Raw genomic sequence first — 24,310 nt, forward strand, 5'->3', positions numbered from 1 at the left:
AGTGATATGTAAAATGTGTCACCGGGAAAGAGGAGTGTGTGTAATGTTTCCTGGCCTCCGGAGGGACATCTGATGCTCTGCTCCCGGACAGTTCCCACTGAGTTCAAGGGGCGACTGCACAGCACCGTCCTTCAATGCCATAGCGGAGAGTGGCGGTGCTCTGGAAGAACAAACTGTGATGTCAGCCAAGCCTCACAAGCTCATGAGCTATCTAAAATAAATTACTACTGACATTCTCCATGGCAAACAGAAGCTCAGCAGCCCCCTGGCCACGCAATACAGCAGTGCTGGCGGTCACGGGTGCTGCTAAAGGGAACAGAGTGTGCGGCAACTGCAAAGCCCTCTGGTGTTTCCCCCCTCTTTCGACATCATCAATGACTTCAACACACATACGCAGCTAAAAGAAGCAATGATAAAATAAATCTCTTCAACACCATGTTTCCCTTCAAAACCTGTGCCATATCTGGGGATGTTTTCTTTCGCTAAGATGCCAACTGAACGGATGGATGGTGGATGTTTCGCTGGACAGCATGAGAAGATGCTTATATACAATGGATAGTGTGTATAAACCCTGTGTAAATAGTTTATTTTTTTATCAGAATCTTACTCAGTCATTCATAACACACTAGTGCAAAAAATTGTGCATCAAAAATTCTGCAATAGAACGGCTGACTGGGAAATTTGCAAATGGCCCTAGGAATGGACACCGAGGGGAGCCGTGAGTCCTCAAAGCTTGTCAGGTCTCAGGAAGGACAGAGTGAAGCGTTTGTAGGTGTGTGCATCTCTACCAGAAAGATTTCTTCAAGAGAGCTCTGTTGTTGTTGTTGTTGTTGTTGTTGTTGTTGTTGTTTTTCAGAGTATTCATATTTATGGGGGTTAAAAAAACAAAACAACATATTGTGGTGCTATCATTTTATCACCGCACCCAGGGGATGTATCCACGTGCCCAGAAGATTGCATTGAAAGGCATCCCAGCCACACAGAAATACGAAAGTCTGAGGCATTAAGTACAAAGTATTGGCGTGACTCGGCAGTCTTCCTTGAGTGTGCCTTGATCCCGAGCAGATGAAGCCAGGCATGGAGAATCCACGTTCAGAATGCAGGTCTCTGTGTCACCCGATCCTCAGGAGACTCTGGCGCACGTGACTGGAGATTCCCGCCGCACGGACGCCAGCAGAAGATGTGAAAGATCACCGCAGCAAAGCCAAGACTAGAAGGGAGAGTGGTATATGGCACCAAAGGAGTTACTGCTTGTCCAACAGAGGTATGGCTATGAATCAGTCCTAATGGGGCACTGAGGGCTATACCACTGTGCACACTGTGTTCAGAGTTGTGTCAAACCGCACAGCCTTTGCCTCTGTGGGTTTTAAGTTTGTATCATACATAGGGTTTTCAAATGAAGCTTGTCCATTGCTGTTTTCGTGTCCGGCATAGCCATTGTATTGAACTTTTGGTCTCGTTCTAGAGGGGAAAGAAGGAACAGACCGTTAATGCCCAGATTTCAAGAAAAGAGGCACAGCAGCTGGGGCCTGAGTACAAGACGTCACACCCGACTCAGCAGGGAAACACACACACACGGTTGTGGGGAAGGGTGCGCGTCACCACGCTTGTAGACCTTTCTCTTTTTTAGACTTGGTCGTTGGGATTACAAAGACGGTTAAAAAAAATGGAAGCTGTTTCTAAAATCAAAGAGTTAGCTGCCGTTTACAAATATTCTTTGCAACATGGGAAACTCATCAATGCCGGGGTCTGAGTTTGGTTTAGGCATTTGTCATTTGTAAGTTGTTATGACCCTGAGGAAGTCACTGTTCAGTCACTCTCTAAAACGTAAGATGCTGAATCAAGATGTCAACCCTTTAGGACTGTTCAGATCAAACGAAAATAGGAACATAAACTTCAGTTCACTGCTATTATAATGTTCACCAAATACTAGCTATTCTTGTAATATAATATAACCAGTGACTAAGTTATGGAAAAGACATTCAACTGTTTGTCAAACTACTGGTTACAGGTTCTAATTAAAGAAACCCCCTGTGTATGATCTAACTTTAGAGAATTAAAGTAATTTTAGATGTAAAAGACTTAAAGCTGTCTAGTCTGTTCCCCCATGTTTTTTTTTCCAGAGAAATTACATAAGGCAAATACATCACGTGGTAAAAACGGAACTTTAATGCCAACAACCACACTAGCAAAAACATTATTGATGCTTCTGTTTTAGTGACTTAGCTAGTAAATTTTCTTAACTTACGTTACGTTCATTGAGAAAAAAGAGAATTCTGAGCGTGTACGTTTCACAGAATGAGGTTCCTGTCAACTGCCCCAGGAGTTGGAGAGGTCTTTGACATTGAACTTGAAAACGCTCCAGTAGCAAAATGGAATAAACTAATGCGGCCAAACGTTAATGAAGTTAAAAGCTGGCTAAATCCCCTGTGTAGTCTCCCCGGTCAGGGGTCACCACCATTCCCAAATTGCCAGGGAAACCCCACAGAGTTGGATGGGACCCGAGGACTGCAGAGAACGAAGCATGTGGGAGTCCTGTGTCAGGAGCCCTGGCTCTGACGGAGGAAACACTTCCAAGTGTAATGAGAGCAAGTCAGAAATGAGCAGGAATAAGGTTTTAACTTGAGAAACGTGGAGCCAACTGCTTAAGGAACTTTTACATCTGTAGAGGGTAAGAAGCCAGTGGAGAGAAAACGCATATCTTGGTGCATTCCCTGGGTACATGGCAATAACTCAAAGGAAAATGAACTTACGACGTGCCTGGGTGATCGGGCGTGGCTTGGTTGCTCCTGCAGAAACCCCCCAATTCTGAGAACTATAAGAAGTCACACTGGCTTAATGGCTCATGAGAGCCATGAGATTAGACACCCTTCTGTCACGTTCTAGACACAGCGCGGCCTCTCGGATGACAAGCATGATGGGCGACATTGTGCGAGAGCCACACTGAGATTAAATCCCACCAGCCTACAAGCGTGGAAATGAAGGAAGGGGTCAAATTCACAAAAGGACCAAATGGTGTCCCCTCCCCACTGCTTTTGTGGTCTGTGATCTACCCTCACGCATTTCCTGTGCTGACGCACCAAATACTGAAATACAGAACGTTGTGGTAGGGAAGCTTCTAGGGTTGAAAGACTACAGCTGTGATATATACTGAATATTCCCCCCAATGTTATGTCATCTTAAAATTAAGATATAACCAGAAGTGCTGAATTGTGTAGGGCTGTCTTTTGAAAGGATCAGAGACGTGCCGGAGGGAGCTGTCTCTGAGACATACAAAGGTCGGCCTCGCTGGGAGGTGCGTCAATGAGACGCTCACTGGCAGGTGGGGATGCCATCTGACTCCTGCACATGGGTCCCCCTGTAGGGGGGGCTTCCAGAGACCCCCCTACAGACAGGGAAATGTCAATAGGTGGGGTAAAAGAACTTTAATGAACTGCATGTTAACCTTGGGGTTAACATGAATGCCAAAAAGATTTAAAAAAAACAAAAAACAAAAATGAATTTGTAGGAATTACAAATTCCTACTGTATGGGTATCTATAAGGGTATTATGTTTCCTAGAGAACCTTGCGAAAGAAGATGTACTTTTAATTTACAGAATTAATTTAATTTAAGAATAGAAGCACTTCTCAGGATGGTGTTTTATTGGCTAAAGTGGCGGGATATCTTTTCTTACATTTACTACATTTTCAACTAGCCCCAAGGAGAAATTTGAAGATAAGGCTCACGAGACTTATATGCAGAGAATACTGTTTTCTCCATAATAATAATAACAATTATTAATAATTATATAATAACATTAGTTATTTAATTATATAATTATATGTCAATATATATTAATACTTACTAATATAATAATAGTAATTATTAATACAGATGTGTCAATCTTTACTTTTGTAAGTACCTTCTGAGATTCCTTTTACTGAATTATATTTTTAAAATAAGTACTTTCCAACTAGAGGAAAAGTGTACACATGTACGTGATCACATAGCAATATAATTTTGAAGTGACATTCCTACTTTTTTTTGTATTTTTGCAAAGCATAAGAAAGCACATATTTGAAGCTATGCTGTGAGACATTAAAAAAAATCCTACACCACATTTTCCTTTTTTTTAAACCAGGATTAAACAGAAATATCTGTATCACATAAATGAACACAGACCACATTTAACATACTTAATATCTTAGAGAATCATGGGGTTTTTTTCTATTTTTCTTTTGTTTTCTTAGTTTCTTGTTATTATATGTAGGGAATACCACTATTCTAAGTAGTATTTTAGAACAGTTTGGCATATGCCATGTTCTTCCAGGTAATATATTATCCAGAGAAAGACAACATGTATAAGGACTTATAATTCCTCCACAGCTTTTTTTTTTGTAGGGGGCGGGGGGCAGGGATCCACATTAACTCCAAGGAAAGGATCTACTTCACTAAAGTTGTTTTTCTGCAATTTTGACATGTTTCAGTTAGCAGGGATATGCAAATTAATAGATATTCAGAACACTTTTTCAAGCGATGGAACATGTGATATCTCCTACTACATAGTGAGAGCTCAAAGAAAGGAATAAACCCACAATTTCTAGATCACAGATTCATGGAGCTGAAAGAACTCAGAGACCATTCTGTTCAATCTTCTTCTGGAGGGTGGAAATGCTGTCTCAGTGTTCCCAACAACCGGCCACCGATCTTAAAAGTAGAAATGTAATCCTTTATTGTGTCTTTGCGTGGACTACGAAACACAGCATGTTATTTCTTAATCCATCTATTTATTCTCCTAAAGTTCATTACTCGAAGTCGCCCTGCTGAAAAAGTACGGCGGACAACGCAAAGCAAAGCCTTGCCATGTGGGCATCGTTAACGTCAGAGAGAAAACCGTCGAGCCGTGGGGAACGTGTGACCGGGGGCAGTGTGCATTCCCCAGACCAGGGCCTTGCAAGCACACTGGCGTTTTACGGTACCTGTGTTTGTAGAGGTAAAACGCAAATCCGGACAAAATCAGAGCAAAGAACGGAACGAGAATCGCAGCCGCGACCGAGCCGCTGCTAGTGCCGTGGTAATGATTTGAAGGGTCTTGGTCCGAGTTTAAGGGATCTGGAGAACAAAACGAATAATTAGTTTGCAGGCCCCGCATTCATACTGGAAGATAAGCCTCTGGCAACTTTTATGAACGGGGCCCGAGCCTCCAAGGAGTTGAATTCCATCGATAAACGGACAGTCTTGTAGAAAGATTTTAACGTCTGTTAATGATCAAGTTACAAAAAATGAATTATTCCTTAATGACCTTCAAGAATACCATGAAAAAAATTTCACGTGTCAAATGTGAGAAAGGCGAAAGGGGCACCATACATTGTGACTTTGACTTTCAGTCAGATATATTTGCATTGAAACTAAAACTGAAAGCATCCATATGGTTTTGTCTATGTATGTGGACGTATCTATGGGTACCATTGGCTGTTATATCCTGTCCTAAGACACAGACTCCAGCAAAACAGTAGCTGATGAAATTACCTAAATATTCCAGGGGTCTATATAAATGACATTACATTCTCCATATGCAAATATATTGGTGTAACCTCTTTCATTTTAGGTACATTGCAGAATTCGTTAGGGTTTAAGAATGCTCAACAAAAGGATATAGCTCAGTGTCATCATGCCAGTTTCCATGAGGACACGGAAGGATGATAAAACGTGATCTCTGTCCATCAGAAGGGAAGGCGGATGTAAGCATCTCAAATGTCATGAAGGTGACGTAACTATAAATTTATAATCCACAGGTACAGAGTGGCAAATAGATGCACGGCCAAGACAGAGATGCAAACGATGAAAACTCAAATTAGAAAACACTTCTCAAGCGATTCCTTCCAGATAAGAAAGTTTGATCTAGGGGTGCCTGGGTGGCTCAGTCAGTTAAGCGTCCGACTTTGGCTCAGGTCATGATCTCGCGGTCCGTGAGTTCGAGCCCCGCGTCAGGCTCTGTGCTGACAGCTCAGAGCCTGGAGCCTGTTTCAGATTCTGTGTCTCCCTCTCTCTCTGACCCTCCCCTGTTCGTGGTCTGTCTCTCTCTGTCTCAAAAATAAAGATACGATAAAAAAAAAAGTTTGATCTAAACTGTTTACCCATAACACAAATTTTGAAATGTATTTGGCTTAATCGCTTGAGCTCACTCAATGCCCGTGTGTGAGGGACTACGACTGGGGTCATCTGGATATAGCAGAATTGTGAAAAATAAGTTGACCTGCTTTTAGAAGTGTAGTACCAGAATTTACAGAATGTTAAATACAAGAGAAGTTTTGTTTCATTTTCTTTCACGAACCATGAATGTAAGTAAACAATCAAATACATTTAAATAGCTTATTCAAACAAAAAATCCTCTCTTCACATCAAAAACATGGCAAGAATTTGACTTGTCGTCGCATCCACAGATGCCGGCTTGCGCTACTCCTTACCGTCCTAAGTTCTAACATGAACATATTTTATAATTGATGTTCGCTCTTGTAACTTGACCATATTTCTTTGAGATCCTTCCTCATCAGCACATATGAATCAGATAATTTTTCACTTTCAGAGGCATCCACAGCCCCCACGCGAGGGGAAAATGCCAGATACATCTTCTCTCTAAACTCGCGCCCCATTGGATGCCCCCACCCTGGGCAGTGAACCGGGGCGACTGACGCACAGCACCGAGGTGGCTTGGAAGCCATCCCATGGCTGTGGCGGCTGGGGAGCCTTGAGGACAATGCTGAGTGTCCCCGGTGGTGGGTCCAGCAGCAGTGGTGCGGCAGTAACAGCCAGCGCCCAGGGTGACAATGTCCTGTACAGGGCGCCGAGGCAGCCCGCTCAGATGGCACCCACTCCACAGACTTGCGGTGACACTGAAAGGTCAGGACACCTCCCTGCCTCAACAGTGCACACGGCACACGGCCACAAGTCCAGCAGGACCTGTGTGTACTAGGACAGGAGTTGCATTGTGCCAAGGGAGCTCGTCGGCTAGCCTTCCTCTTGAACCCCCAGTGCCTACGAGAGAACTGAGGACACAGTAGTGGCTCAATACGTGCCTGTCAAGTGAAAGACGGTGCTGCCATGTGTTACGTCAGCATCTATCAGTTTCCATGAAGTTACCACACCTCATTCTCCAGCTTTCTGTAGTTCTGTGAATCTCTTTGCCTCATTCTAATGAATTTGCGTTCTGCTTAAATTAACCGAAGTTACTTTTTTGTTATCCACAGACAAGACTGTCTATGTTTGAACATAATAGGCATCGGACTTCCCACCAATAAAATTGTGGAAAATCAACCTGCCGCAAGAGACCGCCCGTCGTAACACAGAGTAACATAAAAGAAGGTCTTTGGGAGCTTCTCAATGATCACGCCTTCAGGAGCTCCTGGCGAGTTTCATGTATTTACTCTCGTTTCAAAGATTTAAAGGGTAATACACACACATGATATTCATTAAAATGGCACAAAAGGTACACAAATAATATAATGTTCTTCCAGCAATGGACTATTAATATATATGTTTATTTCCCTTTTCATACTTTTCTAAAAACATGGGAATATGATATACATTTTTTTTGTGTTTGGCTTTTTCAACTTAACCATCCATCTTTGAAATTTTGCCATCAGCACACATGAATTAGATTTATTTTTTTTTTAGGTGTAGAGTATACTATTAATTCGATATGCCAGAAATTTTTCAGCCAGTCTACCTTTGAAGGACATTTAGGCCATTTCTAGTATTTTTCTAATGTCACAATGAAATCTTTTTTCTGTAGCTATCCAGCAGCAGGAGTCTAAACATACAGGATAAATTCTACGAAGCAGAATCATTGCCTAACAGAATTTGTAACTTTTCGCGTGGCTAAATCTTACCAGAATGTCCTCCAAAGTGGTGCTCTGATTTCATTTCAACCATTATTTCACGAGGAGTGCTACAAAACACTTGGGCAATTGTGTGGTATCCAACCGCTAGCCTCTTCCCCTCCCCTGCCCTCCCCTCCCATTGGCCCTCCTCCTTCATACTATCTCTACTATTGCTGCTCTGACAAATCAAACACAGGGCGTCCTTTGTTCCTCATTCACATATCTTTGCTTAAGAGTGAGGGCAAGCGTCTCTTTACATGGAATAAGCTAGCCATTCAATTTTTTAAAAGATCACTATTGAAAGAACTTCATACACTAGAGTACCCACCCAAAGTACATCTAAATCTATCGATAGACAAAGATCGTATATATATATGTATGTGTGTGTGTGCGTGTGTGTACCTGATATATATATATATATATATATATGTGTGTACACACACACACACAATGGGATATTACTCAGTCAAAAATAAAAAAAAATTAAAAAAAGAATGAGGTCTTGTCATTTGTGACAACGTGGATGGACCTGGAGAGTATGATGCTGAGTGAAATAAGTCAGACAGAGAAAGACAAATACCATAGCTTTCACTCATATGTGGACTATAAAAATAAACAAAAAACAAACAGACCCTTGAACTGAGAACAAATTCATGGTTGCCAGAAGGAGGGTGGATAGGGGGGTGGGTGAAATGAAGATAAAGGGGATGAAGAGGCACGAATTTCCAGTTATCAAGTAAGTCACAGAGATGAAAGGTACAGCTTAAGATATACTATGAACAATAATGAAATAACGTCGTATGGTTGGCAGATGGTGGTCGCACTTATCGTGGTGACCCCTGAGCATGGAATGGGCTTGTGGAAACACTGTGTCGTACACCTGAAACTGACATAACGTTGCATGTCAATGTCAATAACAAATAAAACATAAATAAAAGTAATGAAAACAAAAAAATAATAATAATACAGCAAAGGTACAGTTCACAGTCTTTTAGTATGTGCACATGGTGTCATAATCATCGTTACGATTTAAGAACGCTGCTGTCTTCCCTAAAGGAAACCCAGCATCCTCATCCTCCAACCTCTAGCTCCAGGAGACCACTGATCTGCTGTCTGTCTTCAATATGTCTATTCTGGATGGTTTGTTTGTTTATTTATTTATTTAAAATTTTTAATGTTTATTTACCTTTGAGACAGAGACAGAGTGTGAGCTGGGCAGGGGCAGAGAGAGAGGGAGACACAGAGTCAGAAGCTCCAGGCTCTGAGCTGCCAACATAGAGCCCATCGCGGGGCTCCAACTCACGAGCTGTGAGATCATGACCTGAGCCGACGTTGGCCGCCCAACCGACTGAGCCACCCAGGCGTCCCTGGGTGTAATCCTATGATGTGTATTTTGTGTGTGTGTGCATGGCTCCTCCTCCTAAGTATAATGTCTTCAAGACAACATTCCATTGTATGGATATAGCACGTTTTGTCTGTTCATTAGTTGACAGACATCCGGCGGCTTCCACGTCTGGGCTATTGGCAGTAATGCTCCTACAAGCATCGGGCACACAGTTTTGTGTGAACATATGTTCTTACGTGTTCTGCTGGCCATACCTGCAGGAGTGAAATGGCTGCACCTTTTGGTAACTTTCTGTGTAACTGCTTGATGAACGGCCAGACTGTTTTCTACAACACCTGCACCACGGTTACATCCCGTCCGTGAAGTAGGACAGCTCCAATCTGTCCACAATTTTGCCGCCTCTCACCCACATGACCATCACCATCCCAGTGCTGTGAGATGGTGTCTCACTGTGGTTTATGTTTCCTGAATGACTAGTGATGTTGAGCAGCTTTTCGTTGCTTATCGATCACGTGTACCTACGTGGAGAGAGGTCTATTCAAATCCTTTGCCGACTTTTCAGTCAGGTTATTTGCTTTTGTTTTCTTGAACCTCAAAAGCCCTTTCTGTATTCTGGAATACAAGTCGCTTAACAGATGCATGTTTTACACTGGTTTTCTTCCATACTGTTTGCATGTGTATGTGAGGTTGGGGGTGGGGTGATTCAGTTTAAATGGGGAAGCCAATTTATCATTCGGGTTCCTACTGGAGTTTCTGCATTAGGGTGGTCTTTCAACCCAAGCTGGTTTAGTATCCATTTAAAGATCACTGTCTTCCCGTTTATCTATTGACTGTAGACGATTAAGAGGTGGTTTATTTTCATCCATGAAAATAGGGGTTAGCCAAACTAGTGAGGCGAACTATTTTTCCTGACAATAACCCCATCATCACGTGGGAATAAAGATTCCGTGCTAAAGCAGGCTGCTATTTTGTCGGATTAGGAAGAAATGGTGTCCTGCAAGGAAAGGGGCAACAGCACAGTGATTGTACGGGCCGGGTTTGTCGGGTGAGTGAACCCAGAAGTCCACGGGGGATGGCGCACAGCTCCCCGGGGCGTCCTTAGGCGGAATTACTGGAGCATGTGCCGGGGGAGAAGGGAGGGCAGGTAACTCTAGGGTTTTTGGCTTAGAGCAAGAACAAACTTGACTCATCATTAGCGTTGGTCCAATGCATTTACTCTATGTCATTACCTCAAAATAACATAGCCCAATTTAAAGTACCACTGCTGACATTGTAATTTAAAGCTCTTCTAGTTTGAGCTACTGCATTTGGAATGGTGGCATTAGAGTAGTTTACGATTGATTACTCTTTTTGGTAGAGTTTCTATTTTAAATATAATAATACACAGGTCGGTATGTGTTTCCTTTGGAACCCCTCAGTATCTTGGTAAGAGTCTTATGAACTGAGCCGTGAGTGATAATCGTCACAAAATATTATACCCCTGTGCCTCTGAAAGGCAGCTCAGAGGTCAAAGCCTATATGGATAGAATGTTCCCCCCCAAATTATTATGTTAATAGTGTTCTACAAGTAGGATATAAAGTAGTCTATGTTGTTCTGGAGAAATGGGATGCTAATCGCATTACAAACATGTGTTTTCTCATCCCCGTCAGCAGGGACAACCGCAGCGACTCTCGTGTGCAAAGAGCTTCTACGTGCACAAAGCGAATGCTTTCCGCTGTCTCTTAATCTTCCCGACCACCCAGAAGGGACTTCCCCGCTGAGATGTCAGATGAAGACAGGCCCAAGAAGATTCTAACTCCTCCTCGATTACAAAACTAGCTGATTGATGGGGGAAGAGTCCAATCGAGTGAAAATTTTTTTCACATATTTTCTTTCTCTGATAACTAAGGTAGAAATCAAGTAGCAGAGAAAGATCGGAAGCAGGGAAGGAGGATCTGTCTACGTGCAGTAAACTTTTTCTTCCTGTAGAAGTCATGCGCCTCTCTCCCCGTCAATGTACAGTCCTCACTTCTTTAGTGAAATATACTGAAATAGACTCCTTCTTATTAAATGTGACACATTGCATAAAACTATTGATTTAAGCAACTATGATAGTCATGTGAGGTGCACGAGGAAGAGTTTTCCACACTTGACTGGCTGAAATCTCTAAAGGCAGAGTCTCTCGGCAGAGTCAGCTTGTCCTTCTCTACCTGGACACCTCCCGAATGGAGGGCCCTGGTGTCTGTTTCTACTGTTCCCCAGAATAACTGCTTTAAAAATCTGATGTTCTGATCATTAAAAATGGAAAACCTTTGTTGCCATAATACACGTTTCTTAGAAGTTAAAAGATTTTTTCGTGCTTTCTTGGTTACTCCGAGTCCCTCTTCTAATTTTCTTAGGGCTATGTAGTTTACTTAGTTCTTTAATTGAGCTTCACCTTTGCTTCACTGTCTCCGTGTTTCTAGTATCTCTTCATATAGTAAGGATACTAGTTTCATATCTGGCCTACATACTGCATTCTTCCAGCTTTGTATTTGTCGGTTCCGCTGTGCCCAGCACTTGTTTTCCGTTCTGTTGTAAAACACGGTTGTCTTTCCTGATATTTTGTTTATGTTTCCTCCAAGGTCGTGGCCTTTCCATTTCTTTTCAGCACAATAACGTGAAGGCCAAGTTGACATGTGCTTTAAAAAAATAACATGCGAGGGGCGCCTGGGTGGCGCAGTCGGTTAAGTGTCCGACTTCAGCCAGGTCACGGTCTCACGGTCCGTGAGTTCGAGCCCCGCGTCAGGCTCTGGGCTGATGGCTCGGAGCCTGGAGCCTGTTTCCGATTCTGTGTCTCCCTCTCTCTCTGCCCCTCCCCCGTTCATGCTCTGTCTCTCTCTGTCCCCAAAAAAATAAATAAATAAATAAATAAAACGTTGAAAAAAAAAAATAACATGCGAGCATTTACCTTGCCTTTCCAGCTTGAATTTTCCGAAGTCTTTTCCATGAATGTCACCTTGAAAAGTAAATCCTCCCCTTTCAAGTCCTGATGACACCTGATGTGCATGAAGAAGAGAAAAACAATGCATGGCGGGGATTAATAATACTCTGTTCTGTCATAATAGAACTGTATTCTCACAGCTAGATAGTACAGGTTAAATATGGTGTCTTGTGTCCTTCCTTCCAGTGACACGTCAGTAGTTAAAAACTGGAAAAGACACACGTGAACTAGGACTAACATAAATCCTCACTATTTCATTTTCACCACGAAACAGGTAGTAAAATCGAGAACATGTGCATGGGTTGTAAAGGGGGACAGATACAGGAATTCATATATAACCTACGTCATGTTAAACTCACTTTGTGACACACTCTTGGCTGGGGAGCATCACATGAGGCCGCATACCCTTATGTCGGGCAGTGAGTCGGCACACAAACGATGGTTAACTTACAAAGAAGGATATTAGTGGCACTCGTTAAATTTCTATCTGGGAATGACTTTTTCTTTAGAACTGTCAGAGCGGTTACGCAATGGCCATGTTCAGACTTTGGGGTGGAATGTGGGGTTACATACAGGACGTGGGTCTAAGTGCCTGTTCTGTCCCTGCGTGACGACCGTTCACAGGAAGTACTTACATAGCCATCTAGTCCCCAGTTGTCATTTTCAAACTTGCTTACAAAAATATCTGCGGGACCTTTAATTTGGAAAGCCTTCAGAAGTAAGTGAGCCTCTTCCTTCTTGTAAACACCTACAGAAAATCAAAGTCAGTTATTCTTACATTGGAGGATTTCACAAGGGTTAATAACTCAGGCGTTCAATCCGTTTGATTTGGAATACGGTACAGAGAGGACAATATCAGAAGTAATGGAAATTATTGCTGTTATTTTTATATTTGAGCCTCAGTACTTCTGTTTTCCACGTACCCATCCGCTGCATTGCATTCGACGTCTTTATCCCACAGAAAGAATAAAGGTTATACACACTCAGTTATATTATTGTTTTAATCTAGCTTTCTAAATTCATATTTTGGTCATTTGTGAGGACAAAGAGACCCCAGCCAGAAGCCCTAATATGGCTACCTCTTGTTTTGTTTTTGATGTTTATTTATTTTTGAGAGAGAGAGAGAGAGAGAGAGTGAATGGAGGAGGGGCAGAGAGGGGGGAGACACAGAATGCGAAGCAGGCCCCAGGTTCTGAGCTGTCAGCACAGAGCCCAACGCGGGGCCCAAACTCAAGGACCGGGAGAACATGACCTGAGCCGAAGTCGGATGCTCGACTGACTGAAACCCAGGTGCCCCTCAATATGGCTCCTTCTAAAGACAGAGTGAACAGCACGGCGAGCGGATCGTGCCGAGCATCCCTGAGTAGCCGGTGTGGTTCTGGGCAGGACAGACTGCACAGTCACACCTCTCGGCCTCCTGTGAGGCGGCGAGAATGACACTTAACAGTAGGGCCCAGAGATGAGGTGACGCGGCGAGGCGCAGGCGGGGACTGCGCTGACAGCCAGAGCTCGCTCCCCACCCCATGGAGGAAGTAGGTAAATAAGTAAACAAACAAGTACTAAACGAATAATAACCTAAAACCAAAATGTCCTCCGTGCCGAGAACACGGGGTCAAAGGAAGATGCTGCTGCCTGTTCCAGAAAACGCGGCCGTGAGCTACTAATTCACACTAACTGCTAACTAACTAGAGAAGCTAATCTCTACTGTCCCAGGACCCGGTCTCCGCTGGTGGGCACACGGGGTGGAGGGGAACCAGCGGGGCCCAGCTGACAAGAGGGACTGCCCCGGGCCTTCTGGGCTGGTCTTCCTCTCGCCCTCAGCAGCTCCGTGTTGTTGGCATTACATCCAACCTCTAAAACTCTGAAGCCCAGGGCTACGCGCTGTAGGGAGACGTGATGAAATACGGTCTCATGTGGCAAACAGCCACCCCCACAGGGCCTCAGTGTGGCCGCGGCTGGCTCTGCACGCTCTGCCTTCCTCCTCCCTCCCTCTTCGGGGAGCCACCTTCTCTGAGAAAGGAATAAATCCAAACTCTACCAGGAGAAAGATTAAGCCAGGCAGCTGGGGAAGACTGAGGGATCTGGACGTTTCAAAAAGTTCCTGGGTGGATTTTGATGACGGGTACCTTTGGGCACGTGGCCTAATCACTTTTCCACTTATAGGTTCGACGTAGGAAGTCGCGTGTGGCTGCGAGACCGTGGGCTCACAGATAGGTGCCTGCTAAGCCTCTCGGAGTTGAAATGATTTTGCTTTTCCTCAATCCGCAGTATGTATATTGGGACGTTTTCCACTTCCAGGAAGCAGGAAAGGGGAATGTGAGGAAGGGGGGGATCTTGAGCCGCCATCATACTTTCCAGTGGCTGGAGAAAGAGCAGGTGCCATTCGGGGCCCCTTGGTGTTCAGGCCCAGGGCTGGGCCTTGAGAATAGCTCAGAGAAAATCCCTACCCTCCTGGAGTTGGTCTACAGACAAGGACACATAGCTGTGAGAAGTGAAATAAATGAGAAGATTTTAAAAGACATTATATAGTCAGAAAGGCGATACCCTTATTAAGAGTGTGGACTCGAGGTTCCAAGTGCTGAAATCCTGATTCCTGAGTTCAAATTCTACCTCTACCAAAGCACCTTAGCAAAGACACTTCATTTTTCTGGGTCTCTCTCTCTCTCTCTCTTCTATCGTCAGTAAAGAATGTGTCTGATAAAGATGCTCGTATCATAGGACAGACGTAAGAATGAGGAAGATAATATATGTTAAGTACGTAAAATGGGGCCTGGCATATAAATTAGAGCTGCTTTTATTTTAACAGCAGGATGACAAATAAATCTCACGAGGACCGTGAATTGAAAACAAGGATACTGACACAATGAAGTTTGGAGACATGTAGCTCTGGATATAAATCTTACATCTTTGACTTAGTATGTCACATGCATAATCGCAAGCACATTAATTAGCTTTTCTGGGCTGGTTCTGTAATCTTTAAAAATGAGAATACCAACCTACCATGGCTATCGAGAGGATCCCATGAGACACAGCTTATGCAAAGCCAATGTAATTTTAATGAGCATTTAATAAATGGTAGCTCCCGCCTCTGTGAGGAGATAGAGGGTCTGCCTCGGCCCACATTCTTCGTTGAGGAAAATGAAACTCCTCAGGGCCTACCTGTCAATTTCAGCTCCACCTGCGAGGCTTCGAGGAAGGTCGCGTTCACCTTACTACTTGTTGCGTTGAACCAGTCAACTGTTAGAGTTGCGGGTTGTCTTTTCCCTAAATATTCATAATATCCCTTCCACACTGAATTGATAAAAAATACATCTGAAGGAACTGTGGGGGGGGAAAAAACCAGAGGAATGTTAGCTCTCACAGAAAAATTAAATTTAGATATTCTACAACACAGAGGCATAATACGTGTTGAGTGAGAGATCACAGATCATGACGGTGATGAGGACAGAGATGACCTATCCCAGGCCCTCTACGGCATGTATGCGATGGAAATGGAATGGGGAGGGAGACTGCTGTGAGATGCACCCCCACGTCCATGTGTTGATTTGTGGGAGAAATACTTTAGGTGCCAAAACGTTCCTTTTTAACGGAGCTGCCAAGGCCAGAGGGTGCGGTGAACCAGAGCGACTGATATGAGGTGAGGTTATTGTGTCTAATAATAAGATGTTAGACTGACCCGGGAAACCACGACCGGTTGTTCGTTAACATCCAGGTCGACTCTTTGGAAGACACAGAAAGCTCAGAGAGATGGCACGTATCATCCACCAGGAACTGCCTGCCCTCAGAAAGCTTGCACGTCAAAGCGGCAGTAAAGGGCGCCCACCCAGCTCATAAAGACACAAGTGCTCTGGGGCGGGAGGTCTTTATCTCACAAGGAGATCCCAACCCACCCACCCACGTTCTTCTATTCTTGTGAAAAACATCCATGATTGCTAAGAAAGTTAGAGGCAACGATGTCAAATGCCATGGATGTACGTGAAGATGCATTTCTCCCTAAATCAAGTTTTTTAGCGAATCCACTTGCTGGAACCAATTTCTAGGACACACATAGACTATCTACGTTCATGTGACCCTTTCAGCGCAACTGGCCATCGTCCTGTCTTGCCAGCTCGGCTGTGCCTATGAAACCGAGCCCAGCTAGGGAGGCAGCCAAGAAGGAGCGAGTGTCGGCCCTTCCCGTGGCTCTCAGTAGACTCAGCTTGCGATCATAGTGCTTTTTATAAGTTTAGGAAAGGTTAAAAACTACGATACCAACACGACATCGCACACAGCTGCTTATTGATAAGGGACGTTCAACACTTCTGCCTGTCTATCAGCGGCCGTTTGGGGGCCCAGTTTTCAGGCAAACCTGAAAAGACTGTATTTTCCTTCACTAAAATTAACAGGCTTTAGAATCCTATCAGGGTTGTTTTCCCTACACGAGAATGTACCCACTCGGCTGAAGCTATGAATGTACTGGTTCCAGCCTGTCACTGACGAGTGGCTCTTGTTGGTGTATCAGAGGAATGGGTCATGCCTGACTGGGTGCAGGAAGGTGTAACCAGCGTCCCAGAGCTGGCTTGCTTGTATCAACATGGCCATCAGCAATGTGGTGACGGTGATCCCTGGGGGCCTTCTCATCTGCTCTGTTGCTGCTGGTTTGCAGCGTGACACAACAGCCGCAAGCGGAGATTTGTTACGACGTGCTACCTCAACAGACAACCACAATTAGCAAGTCCCCTCGGAGGGAATGAGAGAAGGTGGACTGATGAGGATGGATGCACCTTCAAAATAAAGTATGCAAGTATCTCAATATCTGAAACAAAAAAATAAGCAAACAAAAACAGAACAAACACACCATCACAGCAACAGATTGTGTTTCCTTTCACTGCGGACAATGTTGTCTGGATAAAGACTATTGATTTCCGTATTCGGTTTGTAAATAACATTTGAATGGCGATTTTAAGAAGGAGTTTTTACACTTCATGGCGTACGTTGGAAAAATTCCTTTCATCGTGTCGGGACGTTGGCCCCGCTGAGACTGCGGTGTTTTAACACAGCGTTGTGACTCAACGAGAGCGTTACACATACGGTTTCCGCATCTGATGTCAGGACAGACCTTCCTGTCTAAAAGATCGGTGTTCAAAGTCGAATAAGGAAACTACTAGGGAAATGACCTTATATATGTATGCAAGTTTTCTAGATCTGTTAAAAAAAAAGGTTGACTTACATTGTAAGTTGGGGACACAGTGCATGATGAAAAGAGTCTCTAACTTTATAACACAGAGGATTTGGAGCAGTAAGCATGTCGCCTAGGAAACAGAACTGCATCTTTCGATTTTCTGTGTGATGCATCTAGCAAGGCACCACATACAACAAAAAGCAATAATTAACACGTTGGGAGGCAGAGGATGCCTGGATTATGGAGATACGGGGGAAAAAATGGAGCTCTACATCCGATCGGCTCAAGGTAACAGCTGACGTTGTCCCAATGCCTCATTCACATCAGCTTCCGGTTTAGAGGAAAGAATCGCAACCCTCTTTATAAGGCTCTCCATTATATCACATCCTGTGATCAACAGTTCGAGTCCGTTTCTGCCCACACAATGCCCGAGGCACCTTTTAATGAAACCGTGTGTGATCGTGCCGCAGGTTCTCGTCTTAAGTAAAGTGTTGTCATTCCGTTAACAAACCACCGTCAGGAAAGAAAGAAATGTGCGTGGGCTCGGCGCGCTAGGTGGCTGGATCGCTAACCCGCTCACGGTCTAGTGGAATCGGAAGTCTGCGTGTTAAAATCTGTTTCCCTGTACAGAGTAGAGAACAAATCGCTTATGTGGTTGAGATCTAGGACTGTTCTGGAATACAAACCTGGAGTTTTAGTAACTGTCTCATTAACTTCTCCCACTCCTTTACCTACAAGTAAAAAGACAAATTATCATTTTCAAAAACATTTATTTTTGAATAAGTTTGAAAAATGTCAAATTGAGGCAATTTTCCTTTCTCCAGATTGCTTGGAGGTACAAAATAGGAATGTCTTCTACATATCCATTTAAACCCCTACATTCACAGCAGAGTATCCTTTGTGTTTGTCAAAAAAAACGGAGCTTAATGGTGAAAACCAGTGCAGCTGTGACAGGTGCATGTCTGTGTGGTGTGCTACAACAGAGAGCCTTGCAAACGAGGGTGGTTGATATCCATTTTCTCGATCCTATTTGGGATATGCTAGCCGCCAGTGAAAGGTGGCATACAGAACAGCTAAGATTTCGTAGCCTCTCTTGACTTTCCAAGTCCTCACCCAAATCAACGGAAGTACAAATCGACAGATATTGAATAACACCAAATCGTTTCCCTTGCAGGACGTTTACTTTGGTCTATCACGTTGGATTTAACTCAAAATCTCTTAGCGTTTATAGGTCTGCATCAAACTACAAATTACCCTTTTAAAGTTCGTATTCTTCTGCATCTGATGGAGAAGGGCAAGGGAGACAAGAATTCCTAATTTGGAAATATAAATAGGCTTCCAGAGAGTAAAACTAAAGTCACAGATTTTATCACACTCCATATTTAGTGTTTATGCCATGTAGTATTTGATGCGTGTGTCATCTGTGTTTGGTGGGGAATCTCAAAGTTCAGCTGTCATCAGATCTGACCCTGTCTTAGGGCTCTCATTTGTAAGTACACAAATACGTGGGTAATTAATGCATCACCTTCGTGCCAATCGCTTTTGTAATTTGAACCAATGTAAAGAATACACAGATGTATATCCCGCCACCAAACAGCCTGTGGTCTTAAAAATAACGGCTTCGTTTATATATCCACCAATCCTGGGCGATATTTGCCCATTTTCATCAAAAAAAAAAAAATACATTTTCCAGAAATATGGTGTGTATTATTGGCCTTTTAGCGCATGATGTTTTTCTTGAACCAGACAGCTTTTCTCTGCGGCTTCAAGTGTGAATAGCAAATAGTAAAACCTACATGTCTACTTAGACTATGCCTCCGTTGTACCAAACACTTACTACGCACACGTTCACACACACAGCTCACCACATGAAGCACAGATTCAGCTGGGGTGACCGACACCACTTCCATGATGCTGTTTACTTATGGATCTTACGACGGAAGCTAGCCCGATGGGCAGTTGATGCTCCTGCTAGGGGCTTGGCAGGGAGGGGCGTTCACTCCCTCATCAGCGACTTACTTTTACAGACAGGCGATTTTCCCGTCCACCTCATATCTGCTTTACACGTCCTGTGCTCAGACCCGGCCGCGAGGAAGAACCCCGGATGGCAGGTGTACACCAAGGTATAACCGAAGGTGGGGAGGTCTATCGCTCTCACGTCCGCGTGGGCTGGCGTTTCTGGCTGTCTGCAGGCGTGGGCTGAAACGGCACGCGTTCTGTTAGGAAGCGCTGGCGCTTTGCGTAAGATAGAGTTAGAGTCTAAAGAAATAAGGAACTACGGCAAAATTTGGAAGTGGCTGCAAAGTCAGGTTGCAACTTAAAATTGAGAGTATGGTATCTTGAGATATCCCCAATATTCCCTGAAACTTTTAACATCATGAAAACTTGGGATTTGCCAGCTCTCCCTACCTATCCTTCCCTCCTTGCCCCCTCCTCTCTCTACTCTCTCTGTCTGCATTGTGTGTGTGTGTAATTAATTACGTGTAGAGATTTAGAATATAAATCAGAGCACTGAAATAAATAGATCACTTCTGATGTACTACTAAGATAAATGATATGTCACATTTCCTTAAAAGACCATCCCTATAAGCTAAACACACACAGATCAGCACAGGTATAGAAATACACTTTTTTTAAAATTTATATTTCATTTTAATTTTTTTAAGTTTATTTATTTATTTTGAGAGGGAGAGAAAGAGACTGACAAGATGGGTGGAGAGAGGCAGAAAGAGAGGGAGCGAGAGAGAATTCCAAGCAGGCTCGGCACGGACTGTGCAGAGCCCAATGCGGGGCTTGAACCCACGAACCATGAGATCAGGGTCTGAGGTAAAGTCAAGAGTTGAATGCTTAACCAACTGAGCCACCCAGGCACCCTTAGATTTTTATTTTAAAGAGATTGAGAGAGAAAGAGAGAGAGAGAAAGAGAGAGTGCACATGTGCAAGAGGGGGAGGAGCAAAGGGAGAGAGAGAATCCCAAGCAGGTTCCACACTCTGTATGGACCCCTACTCAGGGCTCGATCCCACGACCCTGGGATCATGACCTGAGCCCAAATCAAGAGTTGGATGCTCAACCAACTAAGCCACCCAGCCTGCCCCACAAAAAAGAAATATGCCTTGATTTTGTCTGATGGCAGCTAACAAGACTGTTATTCAGTTAATTCAATAATTTTGGTAAAAATTTGATTTATGTTTAGAAAGCTGAGTGCAATGTTATAGATTCTTACTTCTCTTAAAATGTAATTTAGGAGTAAGATTGCAATGTTTAAATCTCAAGTAACTTCTTACGTATGTCTCAAGAAATGGACTTCTTCGCAGATGATTATAAAACAAGTTGACAACATTAAAATTATGAATGCAACTGTTTTAAGTATCGTACTATTTTCTGCTTCAGTAAACTTTCAACATACGAATACCTGATATTAGCAAGCTCCAAGATTCACAGACACAAACACACACGTGTTTGTATATGTACATATACACAGACATACAAGTCTATATGCAAATATATATACACATATATATGCATATCTGTGCACACATAATATCCACATATATCATTTGACTAGAGTATTAGAGATGATAGCTTTGAATTAAATATACATCTGATAATACTGATAAATACACAAAAATCACATTTTATACACCATTAAAAGAATTTTTCATGACATTCTACTTTTTTTGATTCTCTTATTTAACACAGTAAGATTAAAATTTTTTATTTCATTAAGCTGATAGAGGGTGAAATACTGACTTATGAATCGTTCCCACAATATCTTTTCTATTTCTCATGATTAAGTCACAAAATAAAATTTTATCCTACATAACAATTTGAATGATAAATTCATATGGACTTCAAAAATAACGTTTAAGGGGCGCCTGGGTGGCTCAGTCGGTTGAGCGTCTGACTCTTGATTTGGGCTCAGGTCATGATCCCAGGGTTGTGGGATCACGACCCATTTCAGGCTCCACACTGAGCTTGGAGCCTGCTTGAGACTCTCTCTCTCTCTCTCTCTCTCTCTCTCTCTCTCTCTCTCTCCCCCCCCCCCACCGCCCTCTCCCCTGCTCGCTCTTTCTCTAAAATAAAAAAATAACATTTAAGATATTTCTATTAATATCATGACATATTTCATGATCCATTTTACCCTCTCTTTAATAATCTAATGTAAACATTCTAGAAGAATAATAGCATGGATAAGAAAGTTTCCTTTCTGTGAGTGTTACCGATGTCATTCACTTGTGTTTGGTTTAGGGCATGTTCTCAGACCTTAGCATGCCCCAGTATCACCCGCAGAGCTGGGTGATGATAGCGTGCTGTCCCTCTTTTTTGCTCCCACTGGGGTTCCAGCCCCTGAGTTTCTGATTCCCAAAGTCTGGGGCCACAGCTTGAGAATTTTAATCACTACCCAACTCCCAGGTGACGCTGATGCTGCTAGTTCTAGGGAATCAAACTCTGAGAAATTCTGGTCTAGGGAATTAGAAATGATCAAACAAACAAAAATCAGGCAATTCCTCATTATTTCCCTTGAGGGCAAACGCCTCCCAGAGGTTCGAGAACACATAGGCTGTGGCTGGCTGCGGTGGAAGAAATCACACTTACGTATACATTCTGTCTGTATTCCACTCCAAGTTAAATTTGCCAGGCAAGTCCGAGTCGTAGAACCTTGGATGTGGTAACCTTTTCTGCACCTGAAAAACACGGTGCTTCCGACCTAGAAAGGAAATCCAACATGGGCTTCAGAGGCGGAGCGGACGTGCGAGATACAATGTCATCACGCTGGAAAGCTCATTCCAGGGTAAGACACGCGAGTGACCTCTCTCTTCCATGTCAGGGCATTGTTTGAGCCAGCATGGACGTTTCAACTGCGTGTTATGGCCGAGTTGCTCAATGCACGAGGTGAGGATACAGGCAGGTACAGAGAACTGTGGTCATTTAAGAGGGAGTTTACTTGGGTGACGAAAGAACGGTTTTTCTCTTTCCTTTTGGCCCTCTGTGTCTTCAGATTATAATAATTTTTTTCCCTTTTCCATTATTTCCTGCTATCCCTATTTAAGGTGTTGGCTTTACCCAATTGCTTTTGTTGACACTGCTGGGGATTGGCCAGCTCCTGCTCTATCGTAGAATCTCTCGAAACTCAGTCTATCCTCCTGAAGCAGCAGATACTTGAACTCTTTATTGCCACCCGCATGCCTGAAGTATCTTCCCAATAGACCTTCACAACCTCACCTACCCCACCCCCCTTAGTTGTTGACATCTTGCTAACTTTCACTTCTGCACATTCTTTCCTGACCTTCCAAGGATGCATCATATGCTTCTTACTGCAATGTCCTAGAAGCACCTGTATGTTTATCTACTTCCCCAACCTAACTGGAAATGCCTTGAAGGGAAGGTTCCCAGCGGTCTGTAGACATGTTTTTTGAGGATCAGTGATGGTCATGTGTTGAAGGGAATCAATGATCTCCCCTGGTCACCGATCACTTATATCCGGGACATGCAGGTTGGGGAGAACAGAAAACGGAAGAGAAGTACGCTCACAGAAAGGCGGTCTACGCCTGGAAGGCAGCTTTGCACACCCTGTGGTTCGGAATGGGACCAAGTGGGTTCCTAAGGCATGAATTATGAAGCCATGTAAGTGCACAGGTGAAGAGTGCACCTGATTCTTGCTCAGAGGATTCAAACCAGGTCCTTAATTCCTCTACATGTGTCTTCCCATCTGGGTCAGTCCCTATCTCCCTCATTGGGATTTTGGGAAGAACTATGAGTAAAACATGGGGCAATAGTTGCTGCACTGAATAGTGATGAAGCGTGTCAGAAAAAAAATAAAAAATAAACAAGCTGTTCCTTACCACTGGCACCTGAAAGTAGAGATTGGAATTTATACAGAAAAAAAAAAATCAAATTTACCTAAACTGCAAAGGAATAACGGATTTGAGATGCAGAGATGGGTAAAGAGTAATCCATCACCTATCAGGAATACCCTCCATCGAATTTCCTTGTCAGGATGTCACTGATCCCAATCGGACCTCCTGGCAAATACGCAACATTATTTACCAGCAAGAAGAAAAGAGAGAGCCTCTATCAGGTACTGGTCGGAGGAAAAGACAGTGTCCTTCTCAATAGAGTATCTTTTAGCAGAAGATGCCTGGCCAGTCCAGATTGATCACTGTAAATTAACCTGGTGTTTATGAATTGACGGGACGTGGCCCGCCGGAGACTGGAGGGCAGCATTTAACTTGCGTAATGAACACAGCATGACAAGGGATGTTCTAAAACCGAAGCGGCTCACTCTGCGTGAGCATGTTGCAGAACGCAGTGCTGAAGAAAACAAAACTCTGTTATATTCACAACTTAATGTGTCCTGACGAAAACGAAAGAAGAAACAAGAAACATTTTGGGACGATTCCTCTGACAGGGTTAGCCATCTCCTTAAAGGATGGCGTCTGTGTCTTTAAAGTATTAGCAAATCTTGCTTTTGGATCCAACCTATCATTCTTGTTAGTGTAACTTGATTTTGTCATCAGAGGAGTGAGAAATTTATCCATTCCTATTAGTTTCTTAAGATAGATCCCAGGGATAGGATGCCGAGTGTAGTCACTAAATGTGGACTTCACGTGGGCTCTTTGAGGGCAGATAAGGAACCCGTGGGGAGTCAGTGAGAGCATTACTCAGTATAGTATTTGCAGGCCTTGGCGTATATGTGGCATGACATTTCTACATGCCAGTAAGCATTTCCCTGAGGAGTTGGCCATATTCGACACCTAACATAAAATACGCCATATTGTGCCTCATAGGTACCTACGACAAGTTCCTCTGGGGGGTGTAGGAATGCCATCAGGAAGTAGCCAAGGTGTGTTAGAGCCAACCAAGAAAGAATATGTTAGGTTTCAGGAAAGCCTCAGTGAAGTGGCTGAAGAGAAAAGGCTTTTTATTCTAAATTAGTGGGCTCTCTAACTTGAACGCACTACACATATTTAACTGTGGC

The 24,310-nt window shown here is 43.5% G+C and overlaps 1 protein-coding gene across 1 annotated transcript in view; it reads right to left on the minus strand.

Annotated features, from left to right (window-relative positions):
* Nucleotides 1-246: 246 nt before the first annotated feature.
* CSMD1 (CUB and Sushi multiple domains 1) overlaps nt 247-24,310 on the minus strand; it is a 669,247-nt gene continuing 645,183 nt past the window's right edge. Inside the window, exons 58-65 of the mRNA XM_042982757.1 lie at nt 21,928-22,039; nt 19,350-19,529; nt 18,017-18,061; nt 15,329-15,490; nt 12,805-12,917; nt 12,137-12,224; nt 4,961-5,093; nt 247-1,461 (exon numbers count right to left, since the gene is read on the minus strand). Coding sequence (XP_042838691.1) covers nt 1,302-1,461; nt 4,961-5,093; nt 12,137-12,224; nt 12,805-12,917; nt 15,329-15,490; nt 18,017-18,061; nt 19,350-19,529; nt 21,928-22,039 — 993 coding nt within the window. The 3' untranslated portion in view covers nt 247-1,301. The remainder of the gene's footprint in view (nt 1,462-4,960; nt 5,094-12,136; nt 12,225-12,804; nt 12,918-15,328; nt 15,491-18,016; nt 18,062-19,349; nt 19,530-21,927; nt 22,040-24,310) is intronic.

Source organism: Panthera tigris, chromosome B1 (assembly GCF_018350195.1).
Source record: "Panthera tigris isolate Pti1 chromosome B1, P.tigris_Pti1_mat1.1, whole genome shotgun sequence".
Lineage (NCBI taxonomy): Eukaryota > Metazoa > Chordata > Mammalia > Carnivora > Felidae > Panthera > Panthera tigris.